The sequence below is a fragment of the Cucurbita moschata genome, unplaced genomic scaffold (assembly GCF_002738365.1).
Source record: "Cucurbita moschata cultivar Rifu unplaced genomic scaffold, Cmos_1.0 Cmo_Scf00012, whole genome shotgun sequence".
NCBI lineage: Eukaryota > Viridiplantae > Streptophyta > Magnoliopsida > Cucurbitales > Cucurbitaceae > Cucurbita > Cucurbita moschata.
Window position 1 is genome coordinate 2,548,693 of NW_019268528.1, and position 16,661 is coordinate 2,565,353.

A 16,661-nucleotide genomic window follows, 5' to 3' on the forward strand; every position below is an offset into this window, starting at 1 on the left:
TTTTTTTTTTTTTTTTTTTTACTCTGATGCAACTTTCATGCCCATGCATAATTAATTTGGTAAGGTTGCGTCTAAGGATTCTGTTGGATAATTTCTTATCCTTGTGTTAGAAACGTTCTTTTTCCATCATTCCTCTCGAAGATAAGCATATTCCTGTACAAGAGTTTCTTTCCACCTCATATCTCCCTGGCCTGCCAATTTTCATCATGGAAAATTGTCTATATTTTGTATCTTTTGGGATGAGCTTACTTCTTTAGTTCCTCGTATTGCAACTGCAACTGAATTTAATGTTTGTTTTCTTTTTTGTTTCATGTTTTCATTAGATTTACTATCTCCACCTTGTTTTCGTGATTATTTACTGTCTTTACTTGAACTTTACATCTCTTATCTTTTCTATCTTGAACTTGACATCTCTTATCTTTTCTATATTGCACGACATCTATTTATTTATTTGAGCCATGTAATGACCGTTAAAAGTAATGATTTTTCAGGATGGGTCGTGCAATGGCTTACAGCACTATGCAGCTTTGGGAAGAGACACTGTAAGGCCAAATAATCTCTATTTGTGTCACATGAAAATCCATTCCTTATATTCCTTCCTTGTTTTATGATTTGTCTTTAAAAAATAAAATTATCGTTAGTAATTCCTCAACTTCTTTCGTAATCATCAAATAATATGTTTAGGGACGATGAGTTATAATGTAACAATGTTAACATCTCCCCTTGGGCTTCAAAGTTTATTATTTTCTTGTGCACCAATAATTTCGTTCTTTTTCAGGATTTTCGTCCTCTTTAATGTCTATTGTTATTGTTATTATTATTATTATTAATATTATTATTATTTATAGGAAACAATAACCATTCATTGGTATGATGAAATGGAATACAAAATGGTCCTATGAATAGAACAATTTACAAAAAGCACCTCCATTGATTAGTGAGGGCGGTAAGGCTATATTTACAAAAGGTGGAAACAATATGCTCCAGTTGATAGCTTACAGAGATGTAGCTTCTATAAAATAGCCTATGTCACAGCCCTTGTCCAAAAAGATATGAGCATCGTCATCCAACCAAATGTTAGAAAAAAAGGCACGAATGAGTTTGATCCAAAGGATCCCTTTGTCCTTTTTAAAAGGGTGCCCCAAGAGAGTAAGAGAGAAAAGCTGAACCAAAAACATCTGGAAGCTGATTTCAGTATTTTGATGCAAAGATACAATGGCTGAAAAGGTGAATCAAGTTTCTTCACTTTTAAAACCGAAAAGACCGCAGCTCAGAGCTAAACATAACCATGGAGATCTCCGTTGAAGCTTGTCAAAAGTTTTGATGCAACAATGACTGAGCTCCCATATAAAAAATTCACTTTTTTGGGAGAAGTGTTTTGGTGGCTTTATCGATGTATTGTCCATAGGCATCCCCAATTTTCTTGAAGGAATCATAAGTTTTTATCCATCCCCCGTACGAAGGCACAAAGGACTCCATACTCCAATTTGATCTCACCTTTAAGTTCCCACCTTATACCACCTCTTTGTGCAACAAAGTAGTCCTCTGTTCTTGTCTTCCACTGTGAGGAGGCCCTATCAGGTTGAATGGGGCTAATAGACTTAAAATCAGATACTTCTTGTTGAAGAGCTCATAAAATCTCATACCAGTCGTCATGAAAGTGTTCTCGAAAGATAATAACAGAGGAGTCTCTTCTATTGATTGGGCATGGGGATGACAGTTTCCATGATTGTATTTCATGGGGAGTTTCTTCTATTGAATGTTTTCTCTTCATGGCTTCCTTGTAGGTGTTTTTTTTTTTCTTTTTTGTTGATTGGTGAAGGGGGGTTGCTGAGCTCATTAAGAGGAGAGAGGAAACATTTCCAACCAGATTTATTCTACCCATTGACTCCCAATTTTGCAATTGCAGCACAATGCCCTTTTTTGTTTGAAATCTTTTCTACCCATAATACATATTCAGCATTCAAGTATTCTTTGAAGAATTTTTGGTTCAGGTCAGAAAAACATGAGAAGAGCCATGGTTGAGATTCAAACTTGAAAGACTAGGTAAAGGATTGGTCTCTACTTGTTTTAGTGATTTGCAACCCTTTTCCACCTTCAATAGAGAAAGTCTTGCGGTCAATGGAGAAGGTAATGGGTGGGTCGTGTGGTTGGTGACTAGGAGTTGGAGCCATCACCGGTGGTTCAGGCACACCGATGAGTTAGGCAGCAAGCATGCATGGGCCTGGCAGTGGGGAGGTGATATGAACCAAGGCATCAATCGTGCAAGATAAACTTCAAGGAAGATGTGAAAGAAATGTTGTTCAAATTATCACAAGATGTTACTATTCATGTCATGCCACATTAAGGAAGAATCAAGCTTCATTATTCTTAGATGATTAAAACTTTGGGTAGATGATCATCTAGAGTTATGGTGTTTCCTTAATGTATTTTACGACTTTTATTTACTTTAAGGTTACAGGGGATAATTATGGTCATAAAGTATGAAGGTTGCAACTCTTAAAATGCCTCATGGAAGGTCAAGGGTTTTTATTTTGAGGCTATAAAGCCATGTATGTTACTTTTGTAAAGGAGACTAGAAAATGTAGTAAAAAGAGCATTTGTGCTTTCTTTTAGCTAAGGGCTAAGTTCCTTTGCAATTCTATGTAGTTTAGATTGCATGTTTAGAATCATTCAAGCTTGACATGATCGATCTTACGTGGGGAGTGATTTGAATCTCAAACAAGTGTTCTAACCTTAAGATATTTGATTAACAAGGTAATCCGAATTTTACTTTCCCTTGGAGTAATTCCTTATCATTAGGGCTAAGTTTCTTCGGAATTCTATGTAGTTTAGGTTGTATGTTTAGAATTATTTAAGTTTGACATGAGTGATCTTGTTTGTGGAGTGATTCGAATCTCAAACGAGTGTTCTTGCGTTGAGATATTTGATCAACAAGGAAATCCGAATTTTACTTTCCCTTATAGTGATTCCTTATCAGGAGGGGTGGGGTTGGGTTCATTAATGTTTTACTTTATTGTTTATGAAAATTTAGGACCTAAGTTGCAATAAATGCTCCTTCTTTCATATAGCTGGAGTCTCTTATTATCAATTTCACATATGGTGTACTTGCTGAAGTTGAAATTTTTTTATATTCTAAAAGAGTATTTTTTATGGATCCAGTTCGAAGCAGCTGCTGTTAACTTAGTTGCTGGAGATAAACCTGCTGATGTTTACTCGGAAATTGCTGCCAGGTATGTTCAAAGTCTTCAATCCAAGTACAGTTAGTCATCACTGGTTGCAGTTAACTATAGTTTTGAGTTAAAGCAACCGTCATGGTCAATCTCTGTAATTTTTTTCTTGTTTCCTGTAAAATAAATTCCTGTTGCTCATTGGTCATCATTTCAAACAAGAAGCAAAGGTGTTGTAGTAGTATTCTGCCATGTTGTGGTAATATTCTACCAGAGGTAGAAGTCAGAAAATTTCACGATTCTTCTATAAAGGAAGAAGAAATTTGAGAGACCCTTCATTGTATGACTTCCTGTTGGGGTTTTTAGTAAAAGTTCTTCTATATATCTATTGTTCCTCTTTGGTTAACACTAATTGGATGATTTTTTTGTCTCCATGACTTGTTTGGTTGATTATTTTTAGTCACCCTTTTTCAAACTTTTTCTGGCGGTCTAAAGAATTTTTAAAGACGTGTAAGAGTTTAGAGGAATTATGGGATTTAGTTAGATTCCTAGCGTTGAGCCAGTATAGTCTCTGATCATTTTAGTAGTTTCAACTCCCTTTCAATATTAGTCAAGTGGGGAGTGCCCCTGTATAACTTCCTTAGTTGGGAGATTGTTTATCCTCTTTATACAGCTTTCTTGATGATATTCAGTTTCCAACGAGGAAAAAAAAAAGGTTAGCTACCTTTTATGTGTGTGCGAGGATTGAAATTGTATGGAATAAAAAAAAAAACTTAAGCTTTCCACTTTGTTGTAGGCTAGCGACTAAACGCTAGTTACAACCACTGAGTCTCTTCTGACCCACTTGTACACATTCAAAATTTATCTGCCTATCCATACACGATCATATTCTGGAGAAAATATTAGATTTAATACCTCTTGAGGGCTTCCTTTTTTTTCTTTTTTTTTTTGTGTGTGTGGCTAGACGATATTCTTTTGGGTTGGAGTTCTCTTCTTGTTGATAGTTGGACTCTTTGTTGGGTTATTTTTTTGTATGCCCTTGTATTTTCTTTCATGCTTCTCACTAAAAGCTTGGTTCCTTTTATATATATATATATATATATTGGTGAAAATGTATCTCTCCTTTTTATCACTTTTGTTTTACTTCTATTATTGGTCAACAGGGTTCACAATATCATGATCAGGGATGGTAGCCAGGATCCAACGACAAATCCAAATGCTTTACTGGCTAAGATCCTAATTGATCAGGTTTGTTTTGCTTGGCGTAGCCACCAAGCTGCAGTTCAGTTTCCTCTTAAAAGGAGGATATTTTCCAAAGATGTTGATTCTTAAAAATTTTCTTGTTGAACTAGTTTATCTTTTTGAGGCTTTCAGGTTGATCGGAAACTGGTGAAACAGACAGTGATGACTTCTGTATATGGTGTCACGTTTGTTGGAGCTCGTGAACAAATTAAAAAAAGACTTGGGGAGAAGGGCCTCATTTCTGATGATAGACTGCTATTTCAAGCAGCCTGTTATGCTGCTAAAGTAAGTAATTACTAATGGGCTCGGATTATATTCTTTTTGGAGAAATCATTATTATTACTTTGAATTTCTTTCATGTGTTAGCAGAATATAAGACTTAATTTGGTTGCTCGTAATATTGACAACCTTTACTTTTTTGTGGTGTCCCTAGCTTACAAGAGTTTGAATACTTGACCTAGGCTATAGAGGATATATCTCCACATATTACTGTCTCCTCAAAATTTTCCTTAAATGTAATTTATGAAGAGCTCCTTACCATTGCTCATCCATTAACATTTGCCTCTCCTTGCTGGTCTGATTACTATCTGGGAAGTTTTGCTTTCCCCTTTCTGTTGGAGTCCTTATGCACATCTCCCCAAGATCCTCTGTCTAGTGGGTTTGTGGTAAAGTGATAGTTACATGAAGGAATGTGAGTCGGTGCCAAGGATTTGTCTTATTTGGTTGGAGAGAAATAGCAGAATATTTCAAGATTAGTTTAGAGCCAACAGAGTTTATGTTTTTGCGCATATGTATACTTGTAGCACACTGCCTCCACTCGGAGCGTATTACATGGAGAATTTTGTACTTTCCCTCTTTATTTTATTAACATTTTGATTTTTTTTTTCTTTAATGTCCTGTGGGTAGGTTGAGGCTGGTAGACGTTTTATCCCCCTCGTCCTTACTTTTCTACCTCTTCTTTAGTAAAAGGGAACGGTTCGTTTCCTTTTTCAAAATGTCAACCATGTTTAAAATTGTTGTACTGTTTCCTACAGGTGACATTGGCTGCACTTGGGGAGATATTTGGAGCTGCACGTGGGATAATGAGTTGGCTTGGTGATTGTGCTAAGGTATGCGCCATTCGGACATGTTCTCGGCAGTAGGTTACTTGCTATCTATATAAAATGGCATACTTTGGACATTCTTTTTAACTGTCGTTGTAAGTTCTAATTGTTAAATATGTCACACTTGCAGGTCATTGCTGCAGATAATCAGCCTGTGCGTTGGACCACTCCTCTTGGTCTCCCTGTTGTACAACCTTACTATAGAAGTGAACGGCATCTTGTGAGTAACTTCTTTATGGAATCTTTTTCCAGAAACCAAATCAACTTTCGATTTTCAGAAAAGTAGATAAGAGGTGGGAGCACCTTCACCTTATATGAACCCACTTCAGTTAATAATAGTAAAAAAAAGAAAAAAGGAAAGAAAATAACCGTAATTATATAAAATGAGAATGAAGGTACACAAAGAAGAACCCGACAACTTAACTCCGCCCCGAATACCACCCAGCTCTTACTAATCCCTTTAAAGAAATCATTTTCTCTGCAACCAACTTTTTCGAAGTCGTGTTTACTGCACGACCTCAATACCTTACTTTCTCTTTAAAAGGAGTATCACATAGGATATGCTAGATATTTGCTTGAGTGGGCACCCGAACTTGAACCAAACTCTAAAGAAATCTTATTCCAACAACTACAGGTTCCTTTACAGCTGAATAACAGGTGATTCACACTGTAATGGACTCCTGGCATAAGACACTCCCTTTGCTTCAAGATGGGTATTGATAAGATAAGGAATCAATACAAGGGGAATAAGATTCGGATTACCTTGTTGATCGAATATCTCAAGACAAGAACATTGTTTGAGATTCGAATCACTCCACAAGCAAGATCGATCATGTCTAGCTTGAATGATTCTTGTTGATCAAATATCTCAACGCAAGAACACTTGATTGAGATTCGAATCACTCCACAAGCAAGATTGATCATGTCGAGCTTGAATGATTCTACATGCAACCTAAACTACATAGAGTTGCAAAGAAACTTAGCCATTGGCTAAAGAAAAGCACAAATGCTTCTTTTAATATATTTTCCAAGTCTACTTGCAAATACAACATACATGGCTTTATATAGCCTCAAAATGAAACTACTAAAGACATTCCAAAAGTTGTAACATTCATACTTAATGACCATAATTAGCCATTATGTAAATGTAACCTAAATTAAATAAAATGTCTTAAAATACAATAACTCTAAATTACTCTAAATTGTAACCCACCCAAAATTTATAACCATCAAACTTCATTCCACTTCAATGTGACATGAATTGCAACCTCTTTTGATAATTTTGACAACATTTTCTTCACATCTTCATTGAAGTATATTGTATGAATGATGTCTCTTGGTTCATATCAGGTATGGTGTGATATTCTGGAGAGATTCATTTTGCATTTAGAGATAGTCAGGATGGATGGGATAAGATGGTTTGCTGAGAATTCTAATTCTATTACCTCTAGTGTTTTGTCTCCAAGTGTGGAGTTCTAGTGGGGAACTTTATCAGGTACAAGGCGGGAATAGGGGATATAATTTTATTTTTGGTAGGACTTGCGTTGACCAGCCTCTCGAGTTTGCCTACCTTAGGCTTTCCAACATTACGTGTGAGATCCCACATCGGTTGGGGAGGAGAATGAAGCATTCTTTATAAGAAACCTCTCCCTAGCATACACACTTTAAAAATCTTGAGGGGAAGCCCAAAAGGAAAAGCCCAAAGAGGACAATATCTGCTCGCGGTGGGCTTGAGCTGTTACAAATGGTATAAGGGTCAAACATCGGGCAATGTGCTAGTGAGGAGGCTGAGCCCCAAAAGGGAGTGGATAAGAGGTTGTGTGCTAGCAAGGACGTTGGGCCCCAAAGAGGGTGGATTGGGGGTCCCACATCGATTGGAGAAGGGAACGAGTGTCTTCGAGGATGCTAGGCCCCGAAGGGGGGTGGATTGTGAGATCCCACATCGATTGGGGAGGAGAACGAAACATCCTTTATAAGGGTGTGAAAATCTCTCCCTAGCAGACTTATTTTAAAAACCTTGAGGGGAAGCCCGAAAGAGAAAGCTCAAATAGGACAATAGGGCTGTTACTCTCAACAGTGGTGCTTCCCAATACCCGGAGCTTGTAGCTGTTCATGCAAAGTGGTTAGGATATCTTTTAGGCTGGTACATAAGGCAACTGCATTCCAGAAGGCACCATTTTCATTACATGATTGATTAAGATTTAAATCAAATGACTGTTGTTTCTGCCTTTTAATCCTTCACTATTGAGTGGAAGCTCCTGGAAAGTTAGCACTGTTGGCCCTCTTATGTCTCCAGCTATAGCGTACAGAACTCTGGCGTAATGGGCGCAGGCGATTTTATAGCATTGCATTGGTGATGCATAGTTGGGAGGATAATAGTTTTTAGTTCCTTAGCATTTGAATTCAGTTTTTTGTGCTCTGTACATGAGTATATTAATAGCTGTGGACGAGAATTATCGACAATCTAACTGCAAGCATCCTCGTTAATAAATGACTCATATGGCTCATTAAAGGAAGACACGGTATGACATTTCTCAGTCTTATCTTTGTGCTGCAGGTTAGGACATCTCTTCAAGTTTTGGCTTTACAACGAGAGGGAAACTCGGTAAGCTTCTGTCACCGGTCTCGAATCATATGATATTCTCCAGATGTTCATTGATCTTATTTGATTGTTACATTATTTCCAGGTGGATGTTAGAAAGCAGAGAACTGCATTTCCTCCTAATTTTGTACACTCACTGGATGGTTCACATATGATGCTCACTGCCCTTGCCTGTCGGGATGCCGGCTTACGTTTTGCAGGTTAGTTTTCCGGTTTATACAAAGCTTTGACCGTTGAATAAATCTTCGTTCTGGGGAAAGAAAGTGGTCAATGATTTAAGGGAATAACTTGAAGACACGACTAGCGTAAACTTGATGGATTAAGGCATTAGCTCTATCATTTAGTAGACATCTTATTAGACTTCCATTTTTTTTTTAGTTCTTTTATTTTGGAATATTAATCTGTTGAACATTCAAGGGCACTATCCCAAAACCCCTCTAAAAATTATATACTGTTCCTTTCCCTCAAAATACTCACAAAATAGCATAAAGACAAAAGCAAACTAAAGCCTGCTACCCTTTTAACAGAGGGAATGGAAAGAAACTCCTGCGTGGACCTGTTGTGGACCTTATTGAATTATCTCTCAAACAGTTTATCTATCAATAAGTTATTTGATGTCAGATATATAGCATATCCAGTAAGGAAAATGAGAAGTAAAACAAACAAGGAGCACATGGTCTTGAGAATTGTTGGGAGAGGAGTCCCACAGCGGTTGATCATGATTTTATAAGGAACACTATCTCCATTGGTATGAGGCCTTTTTGGGAAACCAAAAGCAAAGCCACGAGAGCTTATGCTCAAAATGGACAATATCGTACCATTGTGGAGGGTTCGTGATTCCTAACATGTCTAACAGAGTAAATTATTATTTTTAAGTAAATGCTAATTCAACTATTTCGTTCATCTAAATGATTTCCGAGAACAATTTCTTTCAAGAATTTAATCTGTTGATGTGCTCTCACCTGCCCAAGTAATTTTGTTACAGGGGTGCATGACTCCTTCTGGACACATGCCTGTGATGTGGACCAAATGAATCTGATACTCAGAGAAAAATTTGTGGAGCTTTATAGTATGCCAGTTCTTGATACTGTAAGTATGCTGTATTTAATAATCGTTTGGTTTTTGAGAATTGTGGTTCGATTTTTGTTTTTTCTAAGGAAACATTTGAAAACGAAGAAACATATTGGAAGAAATGGTGTTTATAAGCTCTATTTTTTTCTTTAAAAAAAAATCAAATGGTTATCAAACGGATCAAAGAGTTTATTCTACATTTAAGGTGTTCGAACTTTTCGTGTTTTCAGTCCCCATACCACCGAAAGTTATATTTTGACCTCTGTCGTCGAGTATTCCCCTAACTATAGACTTGCATTAGGCCTATTCTGCAGATATTTTTCAGCTGTAATTTACACTTGTTTCGATTTTTGTACCTTTCCCTTGTTGAATTTGGAGCTATTTTGCTTTCTTGCCAGTTGCTTGAAGAATTTGAAACAACATATCCAGGATTAACGTTCCCTCCCCTCCCCGAGAGAGGCGATTTTGACTTACGAGAGGTTCTTAAATCTCCGTACTTCTTCAACTGATTAGTCTCGGCCCAACTGCAGCCATGACATTCTGCAGAAACAAGGCTTAGTGAAAACTTGTACAGGCAGCAATTTTGAAAAGTAGATGTATAAAGTTGACACAAGAAAGCAAGAGTGAGGGAAGCCCATAGCCGCTCTGTTCTCAGGTAAATGAACTTTTTCTCGGTTCATCTTTCTCGCAGATCTTAATGGATACTCATGCTAACAACGAGCTTACAGCCAGTTCATCTGAGATCGAGACTCGAGCAGCCATTTTTCATCTGGCTTCTGACTTCGAGAGTTCATTTTCATGCTGCAGATGAGTATTCTTTACCCCATATCTTCTGTATAAGCTCTTATTTGTATGAATTAGAAAAGAAAAATAAGTTATTGAGAAGCCTTCATTGTGTGTGTATAGGTTCCCTGGTAGTCACTTTTGTGTACTATATTCTTTCAATAATTAAAGCAACATATCCTTTTTTTGACCCCTACAAGATTATATATTTTCCTTATTTGGATGAAATTTAGCTGTTCTGGTATAAAGTTTTTATGATGTTTTTTCAATTTGATTTTGAATTTCTTCGCTTTTAAATTTGAATTTGAAACAGTCGAGTGAACTTTTGATATATACGTTCTAATTCTAATGTGATAGCATTTTAGAAAGAACTTGCAAATGCATCATAATAACCTAAGAAGGAATTTACAATTTTGATCTAATCGAAATGGTAAATCTAATGCCATGTGAACGGTGATCTACCTCATATGCCTATTTTACTCGTGGGGATCTGCTCCGCACAGGGAGGGGATTCTCATTTTCAACGGGGAGGGAGGGAGTGGGGAACATTTGTTCCCGTTAGATAAATTGGGTCAGGGACGAGATTATATTCCCCGTCTCCATCTCTATCTCCGCTCAGTTCTCCTGCTCATCCTATTTAATATAAATATATTTTCAACACATTAAAACTTTAAAATAACTTCTTTTTTTTTTTTTTGTTAAGAATAATAAATAGGAAAAATTATCCACAGGGAATTTGATCTCTGCAAAAATAAATAGGAAATTTGAAATTTTGTCGGGTGGAGAATGAAATAGGTGGCGTAGATGCGTTTTCCCGTCTCCGCCCCGCCTTGTGAACATCTCTAACTCTCAGTCTAGTACAAGTATCCCGTGTCAACAAGTAGTTAATAAGTAGTAAATGCAAGTTTCCGAGTACGATGAAGCATGTCATAGATTTTGAAAACTAAAAGAGTAATAATATAGAGAGATTGCAACAATGAAGCCCATGAGCTTAGGCCTTTTTTCTTTAGAAAAATTGGGCTTTGTTTTTATTTTTTTGTTGGACAATTCAAATTAATGGTTTTTTTTTATTGAAAAAAAAAGAAACTAATTTATTCTCCTCTATCTTTTTTTAAAAAAAAATCTTATATAAATTTGGGTGCAAATTTATAATAAAAAAAATGGGTATTAATAATTTTTTGAAAAAAAAAAAAATATTGATTAATTATCATTCGTCATGGATGATTAGAGATAAAACTTTAATTCGATTATAAGTCTAATTCAACTCGTTCGTCTAAGTTCTAGTAGATAATACATTAATTATCACTACTTAAAAGTGTTGAATTAAAATTTAATTTATAAAAAGAGTATGCTAAAGATTACGACTTTCCACAATGATATGATATTGTACACTTCGAGCATAAGCTCTCATAACTTTGCTTTACGTTTTCCCAAAAGGCCTCTCATATCATGGAGATAGCATTCCTCACTTATAAACTCATGATTTTTCACTAAATTAACTAACGTGTGACTCACTCTCAATAATCCTCAACAGAGTAATTGGAGAATAAATAATCAAAAAATAATTATGAAATTTAATATATATATATATATATATATATATATTAAATTAACCATAAACTCGAGTCAGTTGGGTTAGCTCCAATCTAATTTTAACCGAATTTTTGGACCAATCCAATTGATTCCATTTTTATTTATTTGAACATAACCCAACTCAAATGGTACGGATTAAGTTGAGTTGATCCGAACATTTCTAACTTTAAATAGAAAATATAAAAGAAAGTTTATTTCTTATGGTTTATAATATCCACTTTAAAATAAGTCAATTAATTAAAAAATAATAATAACATGTTTATTAAATTTAAATATTTGAGTCCTAAAATGAATAACACACTAACGACATTTTTAATGAAAATAATAAAAGAAATAAAAAAAAATCAAATGTGACCAAATACAATGTATCAAAGTTGGTGAGTTCAACCCTATGACCATCGAAACAAAGCACATGGTTATCAAAAATAATAATAATAATAATAATGAAATAAATAAATATGATTAAAAAAAAGTTTGATTTTTTTTTTTTTTAGATTAATAACGTGTGACGGGAAGAATTGATACCTCTAATCTCATAAGCACGACATTTCTCACAAATTAATACGAATTTTTTAATTAAATATTGATATGAACCAAAAGACATCAATCCTACCATATACTTCAATGAAGCTGTGAAGAAAAGGTTGTCAAAATTATCAAAAAGATGTTTCAATTCATGCCACATTAAAGATGCCACATTGAAGAAGACTGAAGTTTGATTGTTATAAATTTTGGGTGGGTTACAATTTAGAGTAATTTAAAATTATTGTATTTTAAAACTTTTTATTTAATTTCGGTTACATTTACATAATGGCTAATTATGACTATAAAGTATGAATGTTACCCCTCTTGGAATGCCTTTAATAGTTTTATTTTTTTAGGTTATATAAAACCTTGTATGTTGTATTTGTAAGCAGACTTGAAAAATATAGTAAGAGGAGCATTTGTGCTTTCTTTAGCCAATGGCTAAGTTTGTTTGCAATTTCTTTGTAGTTTAGGTTGCATGTAGAATCATTCAAGCTCGACATGATCAATCTTGCTTGTGGAGTGATTCGAATCTCAAGCAAGTGTTATTGCCTTCAGATATTTGATCAACAAGAATTATTCAAGCTAGACATGATCGATCTTGCTTGTGGAGTGATTCGAATCTCAAGCAAGTGTTCTTACGTTGAGATATTTGATCAACAAGAATCATTCAAGCTAAACATGATCGATCTTGCTTGTGGAGTGATTCGAATCTCAAGCAAGTGTTCTTACGTTGAGATATTTGATCAACAAGAATCATTCAAGCTAGACATGATCGATCTTGCTTGTGGAGTGATTCGAATCTCAAACAATGTTCTTGTCTTAAGATATTCGGTCAACAAGGTAATTCGAATCTTATTCCCCTTGTATTGATTCCTTATCTTATCAAATATTTTTAATTTTAGAGTTCATATGATTCCGTCAGCAAAGCGCATATTATTGATATAAGCAGTAACTCTAAGTCTTTTTAAGTTCTTTTAACCATAATTTTATATCTTCCGAATAAGTCTGGTTCGGATATGGTGGCTCAGGTTGTCAAGAAAAAAAAAAGATCATATATATAAAACGAGTTACACTATATCATAAATAGTGAACTTAATATTCTTGAAAAATTTTCTATTATTTTTTAACTGAATAGTTATTTGAGGATAAAAATATAATAAATTTGAGCATAGTTAAGCCAATTGATTTATATATTTTCGATAAAAGAAAGTATATATTTCAACTACCCTTTTTAATCTAAAATAAAAAAATTAAAATGGCATAAAAAACCGAAAAAATAAATTAATTAATTAAAAAGAAAAAAAAAACAAAAAACACAACCATCAAAATTAAGACCCACAAAAGTTGACTTGCCTAATATTAAATATCATCACATGTTCTTCAAAATAAAATAATAGTTAATTAATAATTAAAAAAAAAAAGAGAATTAAATAAAAGTTTCAACCAAAATAAATTGCAAATTAAAATTTGACTTTATTTATTTATTTATATTTATATATATATATATATATTAATCGAGGAAGTTTATAAGTTGAGGTTAAGAATAAGAAACAGAATTGAGATCGAAGCATTGATATTCATAAACTTTAAATAGGACTGAAGCTAGCGACTAATACTTAATAAAAAATATATATAAATTAATTAAATATTAAAAATAAAATAAAATATATTAATAATTAAATCAAATATAATATTTAAAATATATTTTATAAATAATATATTTTTTAAATATTATATCTAATAGTTGAGTGGAATGGAATGGAATATAATTATTTGGATGATAAAATATTTACCCTAAACAAATTTTATTAAATTGTTTATTAAATAATTAATGTAATGGAATTCAACTATAAATATTTGAATTTTATTAGTTCCCATTGTTATAATTTATTTAAAAACTTTTAAATAAATACATAAAGTAAAAAAAAATAATAAAATATATATATATATATATATTCTTTAAAAGTAACCACTTGTCTTTAGTGGACTCGCGATTGTGCTGCACTCACTTCTCAGCAATGAGTGAGTTAAACCTATTTGTTCTTGCGTCGCCTACGGCCAAGCAACTATGCTCGAGCCTCTGACTTCGACTTAAGAAAAAGGTTTTAGAAAACGGGGACAGAGAGTTTTGAAAGTAAGATTTGAGAAATTGAAATTTGTGTTACATGAGAATGTAAGCAAAAGACAACAACGACTTACTGCATGTAACTATAAAAAGTTGACAACTAGTCATATCACCCTGTAGTACATTTTGGGGCATTTTAGCCCTTGCAGGTGTAGACACGATTTTGATGAATAATCATACACGCTTATACTAACCTAATATGGAATGGTAAAGACCTACCTAGAATGAAAACATGCATGTTCAGGGCTTATTGTCAATGACCGCATGACAAATATCCCGGTCTTGCTTGTCCAAAATGTGTTGTCCATGGTTGCATGCCCATTCCAAACCTTAATTTTAATTTTTTTAAAAAAAGTTTAATATATATATATATTTAGAGATTATAAAAATATATATTTTAAATAAATGAGTGATAAAAATTGTGATATTTAAGGTTGCAATGCTTATTCAAATTAATAAAAATATATTTTATCTCAAAACTACTCCCTTCGATATTTGCTCAACACAGTTATTGACACGTGGACTAATTGGCACCGTCCACGTCACTGGCTTAAATAATTTTAGAAACGGATAATTTAATTTCATTTTTTTATGAACTAAATGAAAATTCAATTTTTGATTTGGTGGTTAAGAGAACTCAATCAAGGATTTTTCAATCTTTTTTTAATTATTATCCAGGAAATAAAATTATATTATGATGAATTTTTACAATTTTTTATTTTATTTTAATTTTGACTTTGTTCTAAAAAAAATGGGTGATAAAACTAAAAAATAATTATTAAACCAAAACCAAATTAATTATTAAATTGGACTAAAATTTATTCATTTTAATTTTAAAAAATATACTTATTATTTAGCCTATGTTATAAATATTATAATATAATTAAATACTAATACGACAAAGTCATTTTAAAAGTCGATATCAAAAATGTGGTCGATGATATTTTAAAAATTTTATAACAAATTTAGATTATTTATTGATAATAATATGTCGACATTAGTGATTGTTGTTTTTTTTTTTTCTTTTTTCTTTTGTGGCTTTCTAGAGTCGAAACAAGGAATGAGAATAAGAATCGAGAGAAGGACAAATGAATATAGAGACGAAGGTAGAATAAATTTCTAACAAAGACGGGAATGATGATGGAGATGAGATAGAATAGTTTTCTAACACGGTCGGTCATGATTTTTTTTTACTTAATTTGGAAATTTTTACTATACGTGTTCAAATATATTTGTTTTGGATTGAAACGTTCATTCATTCGTTTCAAAAATATCCTTAAAACTTTTGATCGTGTTTAAAAAATAATCTTGAATTTTAAAAAATATTATTGAGCCTAAAAAATATCTATAAAATTTTAAAATTAGTATTAACAAAAAAAAAATTATATTGTCATGCTAAATAAAAACGGTATATTGACATCTCATAAATTATTCCAAAACTTAAATTTTAAAAATTTGTAGCACCGGAACTTCTGATTTTATTATTTTTTTAGAACTTTAATCTCTAATCATTTAATCACTCTTTGTGTCGGTCCCTTGACTTTATGTGTTTAATAATTGAATGTCAATTTCATTAAATCACACCTTTAGTCTCTATCAAATATTTATAAATAATAGATAATGTTGTGGTTTAATGGCTGTAATATATCGGGACACTGGATGGAGTGCCAGCGAGAACGCTCTGTCATGGTGGATTGTGAGATCCCATATCGGTTGGAGAGGAGAACCAAACATTTTTTTTATAAGAGTGTGAAAATCTCTCCCTCGCGTTTTAAAATTCTTGAGGGAAATCTCCAAACAAAAAATCTAAAAAAGATAATATCTGTTAGGGGTGGGCTTGAGCCCTCATTGTAATAATTTTATTACAATTTTATGTTAGTTTACCTTCAATTTTTTTTTTATTGTTTAAAACATTTTAAGACAAATAAATAATGCGATCATATCATCGGAAGATGGGAATTAAATAAAAAAAATTTAAAATTTATTAGATATTTTTTTACAAAAATTTTAAAAATTTAAGAAATAAAGTTATAATTTAATATTTTAGTTGGACGTATATTTAATATTAAAGACAATACATTTAATGCAAAACTGACAAATTTTCAATAATTTAAAATGAATATAGGAATAATAGGGGTTATATTGGAAAGGTATCTTTATAAACCACGTTTTTATTATTGAATTTCCACCGCTTTAATTAATATTTTGTCTGTCTAGTTATTAATTATTATTAATAATAAATAGACTAAATTAATAAAAATATATTTTTAACTTAATATTTTATTAAAAAAATATTTTTAAAATTTTAAAAAATATATTTATACTCTATAAAAGAATTAAAATCGTTAATATTTTATTTTAAAAATATTATTAAACTTTTAAAATTATTTAAAAAATATTCTTAAATTTTTAAAATTTTCCATAATACCTCTAATTCTTTTTAA

General features: G+C 32.7%; 1 protein-coding gene across 1 annotated transcript in view; it reads left to right on the forward strand.

Annotated features, from left to right (window-relative positions):
- LOC111450352 (DNA-directed RNA polymerase 3, chloroplastic-like) overlaps positions 1 to 10,167 on the forward strand; it is a 16,540-nt gene extending 6,373 nt beyond the window's left edge. Inside the window, exons 10-19 of the mRNA XM_023090429.1 lie at positions 492 to 542; positions 3,163 to 3,233; positions 4,334 to 4,418; positions 4,545 to 4,697; positions 5,447 to 5,521; positions 5,646 to 5,735; positions 8,073 to 8,120; positions 8,203 to 8,317; positions 9,103 to 9,206; positions 9,587 to 10,167. Coding sequence (XP_022946197.1) covers positions 492 to 542; positions 3,163 to 3,233; positions 4,334 to 4,418; positions 4,545 to 4,697; positions 5,447 to 5,521; positions 5,646 to 5,735; positions 8,073 to 8,120; positions 8,203 to 8,317; positions 9,103 to 9,206; positions 9,587 to 9,697 — 903 coding nt within the window. The 3' untranslated portion in view covers positions 9,698 to 10,167. The remainder of the gene's footprint in view (positions 1 to 491; positions 543 to 3,162; positions 3,234 to 4,333; positions 4,419 to 4,544; positions 4,698 to 5,446; positions 5,522 to 5,645; positions 5,736 to 8,072; positions 8,121 to 8,202; positions 8,318 to 9,102; positions 9,207 to 9,586) is intronic.
- The last annotated feature ends 6,494 nt before the right edge of the window (positions 10,168 to 16,661 follow it).